Source organism: Poecilia latipinna, unplaced genomic scaffold (assembly GCF_001443285.1).
Source record: "Poecilia latipinna isolate Pla-1442-1.1 unplaced genomic scaffold, P_latipinna-1.0 Scaffold2053, whole genome shotgun sequence".
Taxonomy (NCBI): Eukaryota; Metazoa; Chordata; class Actinopteri; order Cyprinodontiformes; family Poeciliidae; genus Poecilia; species Poecilia latipinna.
The window spans coordinates 94,672-107,392 of NW_015114669.1; the positions used below are offsets into that span (position 1 = coordinate 94,672).

The 12,721-nt window shown below is 38.6% G+C and overlaps 1 protein-coding gene across 1 annotated transcript in view; it reads left to right on the plus strand.

The window, feature by feature from the left end:
• LOC106935975 (plasma membrane calcium-transporting ATPase 2-like) overlaps window positions 1-12,684 on the plus strand; it is a 40,353-nt gene extending 27,669 nt beyond the window's left edge. Inside the window, exons 11-19 of the mRNA XM_015016728.1 lie at window positions 3,653-3,832; window positions 3,969-4,056; window positions 4,226-4,332; window positions 5,664-5,855; window positions 6,147-6,360; window positions 6,441-6,652; window positions 6,783-6,890; window positions 7,006-7,188; window positions 12,168-12,684. Coding sequence (XP_014872214.1) covers window positions 3,653-3,832; window positions 3,969-4,056; window positions 4,226-4,332; window positions 5,664-5,855; window positions 6,147-6,360; window positions 6,441-6,652; window positions 6,783-6,890; window positions 7,006-7,188; window positions 12,168-12,479 — 1,596 coding nt within the window. The 3' untranslated portion in view covers window positions 12,480-12,684. The remainder of the gene's footprint in view (window positions 1-3,652; window positions 3,833-3,968; window positions 4,057-4,225; window positions 4,333-5,663; window positions 5,856-6,146; window positions 6,361-6,440; window positions 6,653-6,782; window positions 6,891-7,005; window positions 7,189-12,167) is intronic.
• The last annotated feature ends 37 nt before the right edge of the window (window positions 12,685-12,721 follow it).

The window sequence follows — 12,721 nt, forward strand, 5'->3', positions numbered from 1 at the left end:
TGTTCTGGAGTGGCCCAGTCAAAGCCCAGACCTTAATTCCGTAGAGAATTTGTTAAAGGATTTGAAAAGTGTCATTTATAGCTGATCCCCACAAAAGCTGAGCTATTAGTGTTTTTCAAGAAAGAATGGAGTAAAACATCTGCATCCAGATGTGCAGGTCTGGTTGAGACCCATCCACACAAACTCTGTGCTGATTGCAGCCAGAGGTGCATTTAATAAATACTGCCTTGAAGCTAGTAAATATTTTTGCAGTCACATATCTATGTTCTTTTATTCATTATTGTTTTTGTAGTAATCAGTTGTCCCTTTGTAATACTAAAAAAGTTTTCTTTTGTCATTTGTTGTGTCAAAAAACAACAACTTAATTTTGTTCATTATGATTGATTTGTAAAAGCAATAAATAGGTAAAACATCCAAAAAAATGAATACATTTTAATAGGCACAATATGGAAATAAAGCTATTTGTTCAGCTCCTAATTATATTTTAATCAGTCTGTGAAGCCTATTTTTAAAAAATGAGGGGCATGTTTTTTAATAAAAAATATGTGATTGGTTTTGGTTTTCAGCTACAACGTTAGACACTAAGCTAGATAGTCTTTCACTTTCCACACTGCTAGATGGAACTGAGAGCTACCTCGGGAATATTTTAGCCAAAGTGGGGTGTCGCAATTTATTAACCCCTCCAAGTACTGCAGTGGGTTGGAGGGTTGTCTTTCTCAACAACTGTAGTCTCCTAACCCTAAACCTCTCTGACCGACTGGCAGCACCCACAGGTGCTCGACTCCATGAAGGTGATTGTTGCTCATCACCGTTCAGATGCTGCTAACTTGTATCTTGCGAGGCTTCATGGGAGGACGGACTTTATTGTTTTCCAACTTTTACTGTATGAAAATCTCACTGTTAAAGAATTCGGATTATGGTTATCACAAAAATATTTTCTGATAGGCTTTTCTTAAAGAAAAAGTGTAATGTATTTATTAGAGTGCTGTATTTTTTTGTGTAATGGATTAGCTGACCTTCCTTTACACAGCTCCAGTGATAGTACAAACGTAGGATCCTAGCTGACCGCTGCATTATTAAACCCTTTCCTTTTATCTGTTTTTTTCCACCCTCTCGTCACTCAGAAGCAACGGCTCTTACTCAACCTCGCCCCACCATGTTTTCTTCTCTCCACTTTCCATTATTTTATTAATTTCACCTTCTTTTTTATTGCTCTTGGTCTTTTTCATCTGATTGTGCCCTTTTTCTTTATCATTATCCTTTCTTTTTTATTTATGTAAGTATCTGAACCAATATAGGACTACCAATAAAAAAAATCAGTAATAACACAAACAAATATAAACACACTTTGTGAAAAATATACAACTTTATGCATCAATCTAGTTGTTTTGCAGGGATTTGTGTATTAGTATATTTGTGCAATTGAAACAGAAAATGCACAGAAAGGTAAACAATTATTGTCAAGAAGGAGAATTGCTTGGCTACAATTGTTCTTGTCCTTCCTTTCAGGTTATCAAAGCTATAAATCCTCAACATTTGTACAATTTTGCTAGTTTTGAAGTTGTACATTATGTGACATTTAAAAAAAAAAAAGCAGTTCAAAGAAATGCTGCATTACAGTACACTTTTTCTGTCTAGTCTTTTCAAGATTTAATCCTCCTGAATAAAAGGTCAAACAACTTTGTAAACATTGTTATTTCTCTATTAGCAGCAAATCTCTTCCTTCTAAATTTACATTTTTTGTTGTTATGATCCCTGGCTTCTGTATACGGGTGCTCCTGGGAGGAAGGACTTCGAGAGGAACAGGAATATAAAGAGAAACAGAGACTGAGACAGATAAATAGATTAGAAATAAGATTGATGTAAGAACGATGGAGGTGGGGGGAGATGAGTAAAGAGAAATGGAGGAGAACGAGACGGTAACCAGATCCATATCAGGTACTCAAGAGGCTTGTTTTTCCGTATAACATCTAGACTCCTACCTTCCTCCTTTGTCGGGTCAGAATCCGTTTTACTCTTTCCTTTCTCTCCTCTGTCAGATGCCAAGTCAAATAGAGCTGTAGTGAAAAAACAAACAAAAAAAAAAAAGACTAATAAGATGACAAACAGCAGCCTAACACCTTGACAACAACTACACATTCATAATATTAAAAAAAGAAATTCAACTGGAATACCTATGGTATTTTTATTTGGAAATAATGCACTTGCCACAAACAGAATTAAGATGTCAAGAAAATTAACATTTTCCCTGTAATGTAAACTATGATCTACAATGGTTATATTTTCTACCAAATATAAATGATTATATACATATATTTCCAAGCCTCACAAAATCTTTATATATATGTATTTATAAAATGTTGTTTTTTTTTTACACCAGATGATTCTGCGAAACGCCCTGACAAACTTTATTGATCAATAAATCAATATGAACTGGTGGACATACATAAAAAATGGTGGCTAGTAATCCAAAATTACATCTTACCTCAAAATATTGCAGCAGTTTGATAAATGGATACCAAAAATTGTATTTTCAATGGTTTAAAACATACTATGTTTTTGTCCTTTTAAGGGAATTTGTCTAGTTTTGAATAGCTTAGTTACTTTAGGTTGATTCAAGGAACTGGAACAACAGTTCCTTTAAAACTAAATATCCTCTGACAAATGTGAACTACATTTATTCAATAGAGCCAAAGCTGCTTAAAAATTAGAAAAAGGATCTTCAATCTTGAGAGATGTTTTTCATGGGTAAGCAGTAATTTGTTTATGAAAGACGAAATGGAAAACGAATGCAGCAGGATCTTCTTCATATTTTCCAATCTTGTAGGTTTTATTATCTAGAATGTTGTTTTTTGTTGTTTCTTTTGCTACATATTAGTCAAAACGGAAACATGTTGTTGCTTGGTCAACCTCCTTCTTGTGGATAACCTTCCTCACTCCACTGTGTGTAGTTGCACATTTCTGTGCATAGAAATAGAGTCTTCCGTGTTTGTAAAAATCAATGTGGGCTCTCATTACTTTATGTGCACACATTTGTTTATGTGTGGGTTTGGAGAGCAGCACTCTCCCACACTGACCTTTGCCAAGAAGAAGATGTATTTCTGAATTAATACTGTTTTGCAAGCTGTTGATAACACAGATTTTTCTTTTTGCCCTGTGTGCACAATATCGTATAACATTTAACCATTTAGAGTCCTGTTTACAAGGAAACAATAAACTTCACTGCACACAGTTATAAAAAAAAATTAAAGAAAATAGTTCTAGTTTGATATAATAGAAGGTATCGGGTACCTTTCTTCATATTTTAATTTTCAGAAAATAGTCTGTAGTTTCCCGTAGGTCCACATTGTATGTTTTCCTCACCAGCTTGCAGCTTTAGTATTTTGCAGTGCGCTCATTTCAGGATTGAAGCTGTAAGACCAACTGTACCCACACCACCAAATGGTTGACAGAGTCAACATATCCTTCTGGAGTTGATGTAAACTGAAAACAGCACTATAGCATGATAAAAAAAAAGTTATATAACGTGTCAGAAGCACAACTCCGACAACGTTTTGTGACTGAAGTAAAACAATAATTTTGATGCTTTAATAAAATGGCAGTTTTTAACAGTTAGTGCGTGCATCACAAGCTCCATATCTCTGCCCTTTAGGTTCCCGATGCTATTCAGAAGTGTCAGCGTGCAGGCATCACTGTGCGCATGGTGACAGGTGACAACATAAACACGGCCAGAGCCATAGCCATCAAGTGTGGGATCATCCATCCAGGAGAGGATTTCCTCTGCATTGATGGCAAAGAGTTCAACCGGAGGATCCGTAATGAGAAAGGCGAGGTACAGAGGGTGTCGCCAAAATAACTGGGAGGAAAAAAAAAAGAGACAGCCTCGAAAATGATGGAAAAATATCTAAACTTCAACCACTTTATCTCTCCATTTTCAAATGTTTGTGCGCATCATGAAACTTGTGTAGGTGGAGCAGGAGCGTATTGACAAGGTGTGGCCTAAACTCCGGGTCCTGGCCAGATCATCCCCAACAGATAAACACACACTTGTCAAAGGTAAGTTTGTGGCGTCGTTTTTGGGAAATTGACTTGTGGCTGAATTTACTTCAAACTTAGATTTTGAGATGTTGGGTGTGTGTTTTCTCTTTTTATTAAATAAGACCCAATAACTAATAATCTGATTGGCTGTATCATCTGAACTGTTCTGCTCTGCGTGGTTTGACAGGAATTATTGACAGCACTATGGCAGATCAGAGGCAGGTGGTTGCTGTGACAGGAGATGGCACCAACGACGGACCTGCCTTAAAGAAAGCTGATGTCGGGTTTGCGATGGTAATAAAACTAGCCTGGGATTTATGTTTGCTTGAGTGTTTTCTCTTTAATTACATGTATTAATTTGAGCCTGATTTGCAGTGAACATCTCCCAATGTCTTTTCCGCTGCTGCATTATTTAGAATTTTCTCAAGAACTATCCCTTCATATTTGCTGCTTTGGAGCGCCCTCTAGTTGTTGGTGACAGTAACACACAGCTTAATCAAATTAATTAAAAAGTTTTTTTTCTGCAATTCATTTCAAAAAGAAAAAAATAATTTATGTAGCACTATTAAACACAGAATAATCTGTTTCAAGAATCTGTTTCACTGTTTGAATTTGACATAAAGCTAAAAGGGACTTCTTAAATGACAATATCAGCCTACTAAAAGTACGTCTATGCACTAGACAGTATATGCACATGGGGTTTGGTTGGGGCTTGCTTTGCATAAATTACTGTATCAGTGTGGCATAGCATTATAGCCAGGTGAGATTGCAGGTGAGTCAGCCATACACAGTGATTCCATGGTCATTAAACAAATACTGAGACTTTTTCCAGTGTAAACCAGAGCCAATGAAATCAGTGTCTCCATAAAACTTTGCACCAGAGGGAAGCATGAAGGGCTCTAATATTTCCTGTGCTAAATTATGACTTGATGAATCAAAAGTGGACCAACGAAAGCATATGACATGGCACTTGGATTCTGTGAATCTCAACACTTTGTAATTAAAAGATTGAAATGGGTAAGTAGCTTCTGCCACAGTTTTTCTTTCCATTCAATTTTCTATTAATATGCTTGGCTAGAGCTCCCTGGGAACAGCCAGCTTCTTCAGCAATTATCATTTGTGGTTTGTGTGTAGTGCATCTTTAGCTTTACTTTTTTAAATTGAAATACAGAGAATTAAAAAAAAAATCATTAAAATACTTTTTTTGCTGTCCCTAAAACAGAGTATTTAGTTTTTTTACTTTGCTACTTTTATTGAGGATTTCTCTGTGCCCCATTCATTACTTCTTAATAAGATTTTAGGCTTTTAATAATAATTCTTAAGAACTGTTTTTCATTTTGCCACACTCAAAGAAACTCAAAGAAGACACATGCATTTCTGGATTTTACTACTTACCCATTTCAATCTTTTAATTACAAAATAAACCCTAAACTTTAGGATTTAAAATAAAAAAAATTTAATCAGCATTTGTTAAATAAAAAGAAATTATAATCTCTTTGAACTATTACCAATTATTTACATATTGTTAATCAAATTTCTTCCTAAAACCAATCCATGTTCCCAGAACAAGAAAAGAAAAATTAAAAATGGTTTTCTTCATTGTTGGTCATTTTGTGCTCTTTCAGGGTATCGCTGGAACAGACGTGGCTAAAGAAGCTTCAGACATTATTCTCACTGATGATAACTTCAGCAGCATCGTCAAGGCAGTGATGTGGGGCCGGAATGTGTATGACAGCATTTCCAAGTTTCTTCAGTTCCAGCTTACTGTCAATGTCGTGGCCGTCATCGTTGCTTTCACTGGAGCCTGCATCACACAGGTAAGAGGCATTAATTGGGTGTCAATCTCCTTTTCTGGCAATAGTGTAGCAGGTGATGGCATTCTCCTGGTTGGGCTAGAATTGTGTTTCTGTTTTCTCATCCGTAGTTTTAAGTATGGTGACTGGAGTAATCGAATGTCCTACAAACTGAGCAAAACGATGCTTTTGTGTCAGAATGATGACACAAACACATCATTGTGTTGTGTGTAAAGGTTCAGTTTCCACTGTATGTTTCCAGTTTTATTGGAGTTTTTGTTTTTCTCAGTGGGAGTTTGCGTTTGATTTCCACAGGACTCTCCACTTAAAGCGGTGCAGATGTTGTGGGTTAACCTGATTATGGATACTTTTGCGTCTCTGGCCTTGGCGACGGAGCCCCCCACAGAGGCCCTGTTGAGGAGAAAACCGTATGGTCGAAATAAGCCTCTTATCTCCAGCACTATGACCAAGAACATCCTGGGACACGCCGTCTATCAGCTCATTCTCATCTTCACGCTCCTGTTTGCTGGTACGCGCAGTTCACATACAGCGTGCTACAATACCCGTTCAGAATTCAAGAAGTTATTTTATATTCTCTGTTTCCACCAGGTGAGAAAATCTTTGACATCGACAGTGGCCGTAACGCTCCTCTCCATTCTCCGCCGTCCGAGCACTACACCATCATATTCAACACATTTGTAATGATGCAGCTGTTTAATGAGATAAATGCTCGGAAAATACACGGAGAGAGGAACGTGTTTGACGGGATCTTCAGAAACCCAATTTTCTGCTCCATCGTTTTTGGCACCTTTGCTATACAGGTAAACAGCTGCAATATATTTTTTTTATTCTACTGGTGAATGTTTTATTTATCAACTAAGGATATTTCACATATTGAGGTGTCTGGAAAGTCATTTTTTTATTTTTCGTACTGTGCAATATTTTGTGCAGATTGTGATTGTGCAGTTTGGAGGAAAGCCATTCAGCTGTCAACCTCTGAGCCTGGAAAAGTGGTTGTGGTGTGTTTTTCTGGGGCTGGGAGAACTGGTCTGGGGACAGGTAACTCAAATGAATTATTGCCTACTGTTCATGCACTGCTTATTCTTTGCCTTTTGCTTCAGTTTTTGGATTTAAATTAAAAAAAAAAAAAATGCTCTCCTATTTTGTTGTGCAGGTGATTGTCACCATACCCAACAGCCACCTGCGTTTCCTGCGTCGGGCGGGCCAGTTGACTCACAAAGATGAGCTGCCAGAGGAAGACGTAAACGAAGAGAATGAGGAGATTGACCACGCAGAGAGGGAGTTACGGAGAGGTCAAATACTTTGGTTCAGAGGTTTAAACCGCATCCAGACTCAGGTAAGACTTTTATTTCACTTCAGGATTTCGTGTGACTTGATACCTGAAAAGACAAAACAAATTTGCTTCCTTTTACTTTATTCATCCTTCCCCTTGGCACTTATTTTCAGAAACAAATGTGCCAATGGTTTTTGTTTTCAAGGGGCTGATAGCAGAATAGCATGATTCTAGATGCTTTATTGGTCAGCGTCAAAGATCCAGTTTCTTCTATATTTCTGCATAATATTTAAGACATAAATGGCACAACGTTAAAGTCATTTTGTCTCAAGATAACAAATTTAGGAACATGAAGATCCAACTTTTCCTGGGTGGATGGAAGCACTGTGGACCATCGGAGGAACAGAAAATAATCATTGAACTGTTGTCATTATGATGCTCTCTAACACCGGTTTCACTGTGATAGCTAACTCTATTCTGCTTTTGTGTTACACTTGATTTCATCTCACCGATGTGTCACTAGTGTGAAGTTATGCCATAGCATGTTCACTTGAGACAAACGTTTGTTTACACAAAAATCTATAGATCAAATTGCACTTGACTTGTCTAAATTTTATTTGATCAAAAATCAATAGTTCACGCTGCTTTTATGTTGTTCTTTCACAGTTGTTTTAGACTTGTCTGCTTTTTCACTTATTTTGTTCGCAGCCTTTGTGCGTGTTCATAGCCTACAAAGTGGGCAAGCGAAAGACGAAAGACATGTCAGGCTTTTAAAAAGGATCTACAGCTAATGTCCAGTATCTGAAATCTCAAATCTGAATCTGAAATTAAACTAAACATTCGGACACAGGAGCGACGGTATGCATAATCCTTCAATTGATCATCTACTTTAAGCAAAGTTTCTTTCTCATAGCAAAAAACAGCTTTTTATATTATTATATTTCACAACTGAATTATTTTTTTTATCCTTCATAGATTCAGCTAAAGAATTGGGAACAAAGTGTGGCCACCTTTCACAAAGTCCTTTACCTTCCCACCTAAAATCCCATTCTTACTAAATTGACCAAAATGTCTAGACACAACACAGGTTCATAGCTCCGGAGCCTTATTCTGCCTCAGTGATTAATAGATCACTGTTAAGTGAAAGAATAAACAAACTAAAATGTTACAAAGACTGAAAAATGCGTGAAAAAGCAACTTAAGTCTTCAGAAAGCCTGGAGAACTGTTAATCCAGACCATTTTAAAGGTCATAATACAGTCTGGTTCTGGCAGCAGATGTTGGAAGAATCACAACTTCTACAGTCCTGTATGTTCATGACCACCATGACAGGTACATGTTGTTCTATCTGTAAGATGGCCTTTTATTCCTATTCACCACTTGGTTGTGGGGATACTCCACCCTGACCTTTACCTCCCCCCATCCTTATGTGTCATGACTGCAAAGTTGTACTCCCTTTACCCAACCAGCCAGCATGTGTTACCATTCAGTTCGTGTCACTCTGAGCAGCCATTTGTCCTCTCCTGTCCCGCTCTTCTTCCACAGATTGAAGTAGTCAACACCTTCAAGAGCGGCACCTCCTTTCAGGGGGCTGGGGCTCTGAGACGCCAGTCATCCACCACCAGCCAGAACCAGGATGTAACCAATGTTTCTAGTCCTAGTCACGTGTCCTTGTCCAATGCCCTTTCCTCTCCTACAAGCACTACTGCTGCTACTGCTCCTCCCACTACTGGCCGTGAGTCAGAACTCTGTCAGTCTGCTTGTCTGCTCTCTTTGCTTCAGGGGTGCCATCCAGTCCTCATCAAGCTCTTATTTTTAAACTTAAATTACTAGACATTATGCCACCAATGCCTCCATTGTGACGTTGGCATCTCTGAAGATTTGTCCTTTTCTCTCTTGCTGCTTTTTTCATTTTCTCTCTTATTCTGTCTTTTTGATGTTCACACTGGATTTCAAATTCATCTTGATATCTCCTCCCATGGTTGGCCGTACTGTCCTCTCATTGGTCAATGTGTGTTTGTTTCCCCAGAGTGCTAGGAGCACAGGACTAAGAGTGATACCCACGGCGTGACATTTCAGGTTGTGAGTTTGTCTCCCTCTGCTCATCCTCCATACTTCACCACATCTGTCACTCCTCTCGTTTTTATGTCTCGACGGACGTTAATATTAACTAATTCCAATCAACTCTCAAAGGGACTGGGAGAACATTCAAGTATAAGTGGCAATGTTGTTTTATCTGCCACATAAGTGGCAGATAACAACAACTCGAGACAAATCAAAATTTTATTGTGTATTATATATCTTATTAACTCAATAAACGCTGAGGAAGCGGCTGCATGTGTGGTTAAGGATGTCCTTTTTATTACCTCGAATGCTTTCAGAAAAATGTTTCCTCTTAGCTCAAGATATAAGATCCTAAGATCTGTGATCATCTCTATTTTCAGCTTTGAGCCATGTCTGAGCGTAATTGACACTTTAAAGTGAAACTCATATGCATATATAAATAAAAGAATAGGTTTAACTTAAAACCACCAGAATGAGAAATTATTCCTTATTCCTCATTTGCTGGATAAAACAGAAAGCTGCTTGCAGATTTTGTCTGTAAGCCAGTTTGTTCTTCTCCTTAATAATCCTGCTGTGGTTGATTATCATGTTGCCATATTATCAGACAGGTTCCCAGCAGAAGCACCAAAATAGATAACCCTCCAACTCTCCATTTTTGGAGAGTTGGAGGGTTATGACAGGGTTATGACAGGGTTATGACAGGGTTATGACAAGTTTGTGACAGGACATATTTCCTGTCACAAACTTATTCAAAAAGATCCCTCTCATTATTACTTTTTATTTTAGCTTTTGCATCTTCTTGCACCCACTAAGCCATAATTGCAGCAGTGTTATTGTATATTACATGTAATAGCTCTAATTTCCAGAACCCACATGACTCTCAAACTTCGAGGCAAGAAGTTACTACCACTGCTATCACTGTGCTGTAATTTGCAGGTCTAATATGCTAAAATTTCTAAAAGAGAAATTTCACAAACCTGAATTCTCTTTCCAATTTATTATTTAAAGGTGGCAACACATCTGCCATATGTCTTCTGCATTTCATGTTAAAATATTTTAAAATTCCTCAATGAAGTTAGTTTTTCCTTCAGACCACAACTTAAATTCACATAAAGGATCCTACACTTATTGTTAGCCCTGGTATACATACATAGAATCACTTTCTTTTGTCACTTTGAAAAACTCTGAAAACAAAATGACTTGGGTCACACCTACTGGTACAGCTAAGGATTTTTATAATTCACCTTTTAGATGGAACAAAAACTTTTAATTAGTAATTCACAACATCCTCCTAGCCCTGCGGCTCAAATTTTGAGTGACACTCATAGTCAAAATTTAAAATAGAACATGCAGTGTAGGTAGTAACCAGGGAATATGTAAGAAAACAACTGCTTTCCTAAACTTCGTGATATTCAGAGGAACATTTAAAAAAAAAACTTTAAAATAACTGTGAAAGTGCCAAAAATAAAAAATAAAAAAATAAAAATCTCGACTCCTCCAGAGCTCATCGCAAAAGTGCAGCAAATAGGTTCAACTCTGCCTAGTGGCAACTTGGCACCGTTGGATGATATTAAAGTTTGAGTCTAGCAATCCAGCAAAAAGGCTCTCTGCCCTCCATGCTTCTGTTTTATTCTAAATCCTGCTGGGACTTCACCTGCAACCACATGTCAGATCAGCCTAAGATTGACAAAAAGATGAATCGGTACTGGTACTGGTAACCTTTACAGGTGGAAGGGGATTATAAAATTCAACATAGGAAACTTGTTTAAATTTTAGAAAATGTAATGCTGATCTACGTTTACTTAGAAATAATAATTTACAATCAGTTATTCCGTTTGTTTTATACCAACGCCAAAAATGTCTGATGTAACTAAGTGGACATGTTACCTTTTCGGATTCTTCAGAGCTCAGTTTCTGTATGGTTTCAAGGTCGCCATGTTGCAAGTTATTTCTCGGAAACAGGAACATGTGATTCACTAAACACTCGCACACAGCCGGGCTTATACTTGAGTGTTTACTCAGCTATGCATGGAGTGAGAAACATGCTTCAACCGTCAGACCTCTGACAATGAAACTTATTTTCATTATTCACCTCCTTTTGTTTGATGTCGGCTTTTCTTGTGCCAGTGTCCAGTTTTGTCACTGTTGCATGTACTTTGTGTTTACATCTTGTGTGTGTGTTCATAATATTTTAATCTACGGTGTTTGCTTGTCGTCTAAATGCCACTATTTTATTTCTGGGATGTGTTTTGTTGGTGTGAGTTTTATTTTCACTGCAATGCTTAGGTTGAGCCAACCTCATGCAGATTTGACTCACTCCATTTGGGACAATGCCTCTGCTACGCTGTGCTATATTTGAGTGTTTTGTGTGTCTCATTCAGAGTCTGTGTGGATATTCAGCCAGACGGCGGTCTGGTGCCCCCTACCCCCCTCTGCCCCTCAAGAAGTTTTTAAATCGCCTCATTGGATTTCTCTGATATAACCAACTTCTTTCTTACTGACCTCGTCCACCAGATTTCTTCAAAACTGCATGTGGTATTGTCCTCCAATTTTTTCTGTAAGCATTCCATTTATTAATGTGGCTTGTTTCTAGGTATACAGCACATTGGACTAAAGCGTATACTTACAACGAGCGTTTGTGTTGCTTTTGCTTTTCTGGAAATGTCTGATTTCCTTGTGTTCTTTATGATTATGTTCCTCACACTTTTTCTTAGTGCACGCCAAAATTAAGTGACTTGTGACCTGTAGTCATCTTGTGCAAGCAGAAAACAGACTCCAGTTACCTTCTCTCTTGTTTCTCTTTCACTTTTTTCTCTTCCACCTTATATTCTTAAAAATAAATATTTTTTTCTTCTTTGTCTGTTCTTTTTTCACCTATTCTCTCATTACGAGGTTCCCTGCAGCTCTTTTTGTTTGATCTGTAGCATCACCGCTCATGGTTTCTTCCCCTTCCTTTTTTTTGATCTTCTCACACAACAGATTCGAGTTGTGAATGCATTCCGTAGCTCCCTCTATGAAGGCCTGGAAAAACCCGACTCCAGAACATCCATACACAACTTCATGACACACCCCGAGTTTAGGATAGACGACTCCACGCCCAGCATCCCCCTCATCGACGACACAGATGATGATTCGGCCCGGAGGAGGACGAAGTACTCCAGCCAGCCTTCGTCTCCTAACAAGAACAACAACGCCATTGATAGTGGCATCAACCTTACCATCGACATCAGTAAATCTGCCGCCTCCTCCAGCCCCGCCAGCCCTCTCCACAGCCTGGAGACCAGCCTCTAACCCCCGTCCTGAACGCCGCTCTGACCACTCATGTTGTTCCCTCATGGTCCCGGAGCGCCTCGTCCGGCTCTCCCGTTATTTGTTACTTCTACCACTACTTGACACATGGCCACTCAGTCCTCACCTTTCCCCTCCACCCAGCGCACCGTGTTTCACCACCGACACAGATCTGGTCCATCTCCCCCCCCCCCCCCTCCCCCGCCCCCCCCGCAACCCAACCCCTCATGCAACCACCCAACCTG